This window comes from Amblyomma maculatum, chromosome 1, assembly GCF_055883805.1.
Source record: "Amblyomma maculatum isolate TAMU_Amacu chromosome 1, ASM5588380v1, whole genome shotgun sequence".
Classification (NCBI taxonomy): domain Eukaryota; kingdom Metazoa; phylum Arthropoda; class Arachnida; order Ixodida; family Ixodidae; genus Amblyomma; species Amblyomma maculatum.
The window spans coordinates 404,727,913-404,736,456 of record NC_139344.1 but is presented as its reverse complement, the minus strand read 5'-3'; the positions used below and the strand labels follow the sequence as shown (position 1 = coordinate 404,736,456).

The window sequence follows — 8,544 nt, the reverse complement described above, 5'->3', positions numbered from 1 at the left end:
TGTAGGCTCCTTAGTATTCTAGTTCACTATACTACCTAGGGAGATTAAGGCTTAGGGAGATTAGCCTCCCTACGCTTCGCCACGGAAAGCAGATCTCGCAAACTTTGGAGGCTACATTCGTACGGGTTGTTTAAGCGGGACTTTACATCTGCGTCGGTTGGCCTTTTATATAAGTGATATTTTACGGCGATATTCCTATGTTTAGATAACAGACGCAGAAGTACAGGTATTAATGATTAAGCGTATACGCGCATATGAACTGAAGTAGCAAGAAGACCGGAGCCATTAACTTTTTCCGCAAGAAGAAATTTTGGCTCAATATATTGATAGATAATGGCTGCTATTGCGTAAGAAAACTCTGGCATTCTAGTCTTCTCTCATTCACGCCGAAGTTTAAGTGCAGGAGAAAGTTAAATTAAACAGGAAAAAAAAAAGTATTTCTTTCTGTTTACTCTATACGTGCACCATACTTAATAATGCCGCTACGTTGGTTTCATGATGTTTTCTACAGCACGAAGGGAATAAATACAGCGAAATTATGCCTGATATTCGGAAAGTGAATGCGTGAGCGTATTTCATCCTATCGCTTTACAATACATAGAAACGTGTTCTTACTAGGAAAGAGAGGCGATACAATGAACAAGAACAAGACTGAACAAGTGTCCTGACAAGAAGAAAAACGAGAGGCACAGTGTACAGTAAATGCGCAAATCATTTTATTAAGCTGCGTTCACGCGCTTTATTTTACAAATGCATTTAAGGCACATGTGAATAAAAAATATGACTCGATGAAAACAGGAACGGACATTAAGACATCAGCTTCAATAGACTGTCGCAAAACACAACAGCGGCGGCACGCATTGTGCAGCGATTCCTGTGACAGCTGAGTGGATATCGTTTGCCAACCGAAAAGAAGAATAAAAACTGCCAAACAAGAAAAATACGCTTGTCTTCATAAGAACATGACTATTTCTTACCTTTGGTTTTCGCTTCGTTTTGGCTGTGTCTACAAGATTATTTTCCATCTTTTCTCAACACCTTCATGTGCTCAGTACCTTTCTTCAAAAAATAAATGAAACATGTTTTATATCCATTCTAACATTAGCTCTACGTGGATAAATAAGGCTGTGTAATTTCACGTTACTTAACGAGTAAAAAACGCGCTATTCTATTTTGTATGTTGCCAATTCGGCACGAAAATGATTCGATTAGTTCTTAGCACAACCGACCAGAGATTAAGATGGACTTAAAAGGTTTGTGTACCAGTTAAAGCTCAATAAAAGATGGTCTCATTTCTTTGTTGTGCATTGATAAATGCCGCAGTTTAAAGAGAGGCATGGTGCCCGAATGATTATTTGTTCTGTAGTCATCTGAACAGCCAACCTCTGTAGTGCACTTAGCTGCAGTTTCAATAGGAAACATCAAAGCTATCTACGATAGTCCGTGCCTCTGAAGCATCCGGACGGCGATGCAATACACGCTGAAAAGGCTCGTAAGTACATTAGTGTACTGTATAAATGCAGTACGAGTGATAGGCTGCAAGCATTCTTGAGGCTTGGCCAACATGAAAATAAGGACGCTGAGGTCGCATAATACTGTAATAACAAAAACGATAAATATAGCCTGAAAGAAGGGGCAAACGATTTAAAAGTACCACGACGGCACTGAAAATAGCCTGTTTTAGTTCCAGCTATTCATCTAAAAACAAGAAAAAGAAGAGACATTTTAGTGAAAAAGGGTCTCTGCTGCGACCTTATCAGATGGGTGGTTAAAATGAAACCAGGTGTCGTTCTTTTTCGTGCGAAAATGAACGGGCGGTTGTTGAGTATATCAAACTGGGGTCTGGCGGCTGTTGAAGGCTTGACGTGCACAGAGACAGTTCAAGGACAACGCAGGGTTCTTCTTTCCAAATGCAGAGGAAACAGCTATAGCACTTAAAAAAAAAAAAGAAAAAAAAACAGACCCTGCGTTGAAGGATGGCTCTTTTGTGTCACATGATACGTAAATGTCATAACTGTCATGGAGGCTCATACAGGGCGCCGTTCAAGTGAGTGGACGGGCGCATGAACGCCCACATGTCAGCATGAAACAGATGAGACCACATCCGTGAGTACTGCAGGCGATCGGCACTGCACTCCTCCGAGCTGTCTTACAGTCCACCTGGCATTAAAGGCGAGAGAATAAACCAACACAAAGAAGATGACAGGCCGATGCGCCTCTCTATGTGTGACAGGCGCATCCCCCGTCATCTTTCTAGCGTCATGTTCTCTTCCGGGGCTGCCGGCCACTTTCCAAAATGTTCTCTGCAGTCACCCGATCACGTAGTCTCTGGGGCACATGGGTCTAGGATGGTCACAAGGCAGTTCGGGCTTCGGCACACAGTCGACTCGCCGCTTAGAAGCGGTCGACTACCGACAGGCGGGTCAGTTCTCGCGGGTCACGAGCGTCTTTGCGCACGTACGCGGGGTTCTCAAAAGTGGGGAACTTTCGGCCGAAGTTCATGCGCACCGGGTAGTGGCGCCGGTAGGCCACCAGTATAACGAGCAGCAGAAGGGCTACTGCCAGCGGAGTCGTCACGGCCACAATGACGGTCACAGCAGTGACCGTTAGACCGCCTGTCAGCACGGCGTCGTCGTCGGTCCCGCTCGGCACGGCCACGTCACCGTAGTCGGTGCCGTGCGGCTCCAGTTCCTCGCGCGGCACCAGGCTGCTATCTTCCTCCAAGGGATCCCTGTGCGCCGAAGGTGTGGCTTCTGGTGCGGCACGGTCAATGTGAGGCTGCCTCCAACGCTCCTGCAAGATGTGGTATACAAGTGACTGAGCGTGTCGTACCTCAATATTGACACTAATTGGTGTGCTATATAGGCCAGCTCGACATTGTCCCGGCATTCTCCTAAACTTCTCACTATCATATAAATTAGTTTCAAAGCACCCTATTGAACACACCCCCCTATTTTCTGATTTAAAAATGTCGCATATAATATACAGAATCAGCTCTGAGATAATGCGAAACAAACAAAAATGTGTGGTTCTCCAAATTTGTCCAGTTTTTTTCAACTTGGTGAGGGCTCCCAATGAAGGTTGTACACTCCAGAGCCGGGCGAAAAAAAAATTACTTTGGCGTAAATATATTCGTTTTTTTTTTTTTCACTGCAATTAACTCCTGAAATAGCGAATTTCCAAACGCTTTAGAGCAGACCACTTCCGCACGGGCTTGTCTGCAAATCTGATGAAAAATTACTCACGTCGCTTAGACCTACATTATAAGAAAAAAAAAAAGTTTTCTGCGAGACAGAGTAAAAAGAAAGCGCTGCTATGTTAGAATTTAATTAGTATTTTATATCTTTACATATATTAAATTTATTTAGGTTGACGTTTATTTTGCCCCCTGGACACGTGTTTTCGAACAGACTATGCAGTTACAAGAGAAATAACTTCAGCAACTATCGTGCATTATCTAAGCCGATTCCGGATGTACAGTACTTAAAAGGAACAGAAATAGTCCGACACATCCAAAAATTCGATATAAAAAGCATGCAACACGCTCCCCTGTAACCCAGAAGAGTGAATCGATGTACCCACGCCAACAGCGCGTTTCAGCGAAGCGCTGCCAGCCGGCGACCAGAGCGCCAAGCGTCGAAAAGAGAGGAGCATACACTGTGCGTATACCTCCCCGTGCCGCTTCATGGGCGCGAGCTCGTGCTCCAAATATTTGGTAGGGACTGATCTGAAGAAATATGCGGAGCACTCCACGTGCGACAACCGCCGCCAGTCTTCTGCCAGCAAAGCTAGCTTCACCGCACCACAAACGATCCTCCGAAGTCCGGCTTCCCCCCATTCCATTAGCGCCGCGTTGAACACAAGCGCGCTAGAGTGACGGTTACCTTTGCTCAGACTCGGCGTCCACCTCGTCCAGCGGTTTTACAGTGTTAGAGCTGCCAGTAGTTGCCCAAGGGTGCGCAGTCCTTTGCGCGCGTGAAAATTCAGTGACCATAGGGGCGCCATTAGGAGAAGGGCCCCGTCCAGGGGCATGATAGGCGGTTCCACGCGTCATACGATCAAACGTTCGATATAGCGTGTAATTGCAACTACTTTTAAGGCTTTCCATTGCTTTCGCTGTTGAAGCTGATCGGGCTGAATCGTCGCCAACCTTGACGAGTTGTCTCTTTTACACCATGCACTGTATTTCAAAAAATTTTGTACCGCAATAATATTTAACGACAATGTTTTGGGCAATCGCACCCGGCAGAAATTCAAATTCCACCACCAGAGAGAGCTGCAGTGACGCGATTTTAGGGCGACGCCTTGTACCTTACGTGCAAACTGTTCTCTGTGAAGGTGTGCCATGTGCTTTGAGAAATTTAATAATAATAATAATAATAATAATAATAATAATAATAATAATAATAATAATAATAATAATAATAATAATAATAATAATAATAATAATAATAATAATAGGTGTTCACAGGAAGGGAAAGGCGCAGTATCTGTCACACTTGCTATGTGGACACCTGAACCGCGCCGTAAGGGAAGGGATGAAGGTGGGAGTGAAAGTGGAAAGAGAGAAGGAGGAGCCGTAGTGGAGGGCTACGGAGTAATTTCGACCACCTGGGGATCTTTAACGTGCGCTGACATCGCACAGCACACGGACGCCTCTTCGTTTCGCCTCCATCGAAACGCAGCCGCCGAGGTCGGGTTCGAACCCGGGAACTCCGGACAGTAGTCGGGCGTCCTACCACTGTACCACCCCGGCGGGGCTTTGAGAAAAATTACGTTTTCAGCCGAGCATATAATGACGATTTTTGTTAGGTTGAAACACTGTTAATACGGCAAGTAACTGTACGAGACTAGCTTTTGTTTTCTTTTTGCGGGAACCGCGGAGTTAGACGGTACATTACGAGATGAAAAACTTTTTCGATCTCGGCCACTTATTCAACAAAATTGTGAGTCAATGTAACCTTTCCACTGCAGAAAGGGAAAGGCAAAAGCACCACTCAGACAGAGACGCGCCTGTTGACTGACAGCGTATTCGGATGGGGAGAAGAGAGCAGGCGCAGAAGAAGCGAGTTCTCAGGAACGAGAGCCTCCTCTGTCGGCCTGCTCATCGTCACCACCCGACACACAGGGAGCTGCTCTGTCGCCGCTGACACCCGAGAGCGCACCACGCCCGTCCGCGCAAACCAGCACGCGAGAAAAACGGATCCACTCAGCGCCGGATAGAAAGCCCCAAATCGCAAGAGGCGATCTGATGGCAAAGTTGGCTACAAAGAAGGCGTACAGACTGGGATCTGGCGCGAGGAATTTGATTACACGGCAGTTATCTAGCGGAGCAATGTACATATCGGGATCATCGCTCTGTGAGGTATGAAGTGTTTCATTGGATTAATTTTGAGCGTATTCGCTTCTGGCTCAGCCACAAGTGGCTCTGTTTTTCCCTCTGAGCATAGAGATTGCCTGGACAAAGTGTGGGAAGGCTTTCCGATGAAACTACCTCAATTATATGGCCGATCTCATAGCAACACTTTTGTGCCGCGCTTTCACAGTAAATACATGTGTCGCTGGTTCTTTGGTACGGCAGCTTAATTCTGTTTTTCAAAACACCTATTGTAGAATGACGGCCAAAGGTCCATCAAATGTGTCGGAGGTGTCCAGGTTGAATCGAAGTGAAACCAGGCATGATTCGGTCAAACGACTGCGAGAGGTAGTGAGGTGACGGCCCAATCATAATAGAAACGATGACTGAGTAGACTGGGATGATGTGCTGTCCCGTCACAAGCGGAGTACTTGGCTAGAACCTTCTGTAGGCATTTTTTACTGCATTAAAAATGCGCAATACTCACACAGGAACCGTGATACGTATTTCACTGACGTAACATGGCTGAAATTATTTTAAAGATTGTAAGGTTTTAGTGTGCGGGAGCCAGTTAGGTGTTGGATCCACAAGTTAATAATATAATAATAGTGGTTCACAGGAGGAGGGCTCTACGGCTGATTCCAGATTGTTACACATGTGGGAAGCACATGCGAGTCTCCTTCGGAGGTGGAAGAAACAAAGGCATAATGGTGTGCTCCGTAGAAAGATGGCCAAGTTAGAACGAGAAATCGAAACGTACACATTGGAGTTGCAGTGCAAACAGTGGGGGCAGATTTGTGACCGGATGAATGGGCAATTCGGATGCAAAAAAACATGGCAGTTGTTGAGGCACCTTTTAGACCCGACGGCAACCAAATCTGCGCAGAAGGGGCAAATGGCTAGGTTAGTGCATCGGTATCAAGGCACGACTTTATACATGAACTTTATGCACGAAGTTTATACATGAACTCCGAAGACGTTACATAAACACAGAGGCGGGCGGTTGCTTGCCGGATTACTCGGGAGAGGAAAACCTTGAATTAGATGCAGACTTTACGGTGGCGGAGGTGGAGTTTGCAATGGGTCAGCTTCGTACCACGTCAGCAGCGGGTCCGGACGGGGTTACTAATAAGATGCTGAGGAACCTGGATTTCAAGTCAGTAGGGGCACTCACGAATTTGATGAATAAATTTTGGGTGGCCGGGGAGATTCCGCCAGAGTGGAAGCATGCTAGGATTACATTTATTCCTAAAGCAGGGAAGAAGCTCTGCATTGAGAATCTGCGTCCCATCTCGCTAACGTCGTGTTTAGCCAAATTGATGGAGCATGTGGTCCTGAACAGGCTTCAGGGTTATGTAGAGGACAAGGAGTTGATACCTGAAACAATGATTGGTTTCAGGGCTAATTTATCAACGCAGGACGTCATGATACAACTAAAAAAAGACGTTGTTGATCCTGGGTACGGCACGGGCACCAAGGCTATCTTGGGGCTCGACCTAACTAAGGCCTTTGACAATGTTACCCATGAGGCAATATTGAGGAACCTATCGGACATAAGACCGGGGGGTAGAACCTTCCGGTACATCAGATCGTTTCTGGAGGGTAGGACTGCGGAGATTATAGTCGGAGAAATGAAATCGGATCCCTTCCCATTGGGGGGCAGAGGGACACCGCAAGGGTCGGTATTATCGCCGTTCCTATTTAATCTCGCATTGATCAAGATACCACCCAGGCTGCAAGGGATATCGGGACTTAAACATACATTTTATGCGGATGACATTACTCTTTGGGTAACAGGAGGCAGTGACGCACATTTGCAAGAAACTCTACAGCACGCGGTGGATATTGTTGAGGAGCTAGCAGGGGAAGCAGGACTCTCGTGCTCTCAGCCCAAGTCCGAGCTTTTTGTGCTGAGGGACAAGCCAAGAGGGATACATGCGAGACACTATGTGCCGCCACCGCCTTTAGAGGTCAAAGTGGGGGGCGTACCGGTCGCTGAGGTTCAAACGATCAGGATCCTGGGTATGTATCTGCAGACTAACAGGAAAAATAGCGAGTCCTTGAAAAGGCTTAAAAATACGGTCAATGCTACCGTGAGGTTAATCAGGAGAATCGCTAATCGTAAGAGAGGTGTTAAGGAAAAGGACTTGTGTAAGCTGGTGCAGGCGTTTGTGCTCAGTAGAATAGTGTATGCGACGCCTTATTTGAAGTTGGACGCGACGGAAAAAGGCAAGGTGGAGGCTATGATTAGGCAGGCATATAAAGCGGCCCTTGGGTTGCCTCACAATGCGTCTACCGAAAGGCTGCTGGGATTAGGGGTGCACAACACCCTAGAAGAACTACGGGAAGCGCACTTGGTGATGCAGCTCGGTAGGCTTTCAAAAACAAAAGCAGGAAGGGACATATTGAAAAGGATCGGCATTGGAGTTGATGCTCCAGCTGGTGACACTAAAATTCAGATTGGGCGGGAAATGCACAAGGGCTTGTACATAAAACCTTTGCCCAAGAACATGCATCCAATACATCACGAGGACCGCAGGAAGGCAAGAGCCAAAGCTTTACATGTTAAGTACGGGAAGTACAACGGGGCAGTCTATGTAGATGTCGCCGAGTATAGGGACAAGGACGCATTTGCAATTGCGGTGGTGGACGGGCGGGGACGCTTGATCGCCTCCGGATCAGTCAAAACCCGCTCCCCAGAAACTGCAGAGGAAGCGGCGATAGCACTAGCTATTACTAGTAGTAATGCTGACTTGATCTTCAGCGATTCCAAAACAGCCATCCGAAATTTGGCGAGGGGCAGAATATCTGTCACAGCGGCGCGATTGCTGAATCGGGCCACGGGGCGAGGGACTACGGAGGCGGAAATTGTCTGGGTACCAGCACACTCTGGGAATCCTGGGAACGAGACGGCTCACATGAATGCTCGAGGTTTCGTCAGCCGAGTAGGTGAGCCGGACGTTCCGGGAAGGTCCACGAGAGATGGGCTGGTATCCTTTCATGACATTACTAATCATTTCAAACTTGAGCGGAGGATTTACCCACCCCCGGACAAGCAATTGGTGAAGGCGCAGGAATGCGTCTGGCGACGATTGCAGACTAGATGTTTCTTAAACCCATACGTGTTGAGCAAAATCTACCCGGACATTCAGCCGGAGTGCAAATGGTGTCAGGAATTGGCAACCTAT

At 46.9% G+C, this 8,544-nt stretch overlaps 1 protein-coding gene across 1 annotated transcript in view; it reads right to left on the bottom strand.

Moving 5' to 3' along the window:
• Positions 1-699: 699 nt before the first annotated feature.
• LOC146208725 (seizure 6-like protein) overlaps positions 700-8,544 on the bottom strand; it is an 86,513-nt gene continuing 78,668 nt past the window's right edge. The window contains exon 6 of the mRNA XM_084595954.1: positions 700-2,793. Coding sequence (XP_084452080.1) covers positions 2,395-2,793 — 399 coding nt within the window. The 3' untranslated portion in view covers positions 700-2,394. The remainder of the gene's footprint in view (positions 2,794-8,544) is intronic.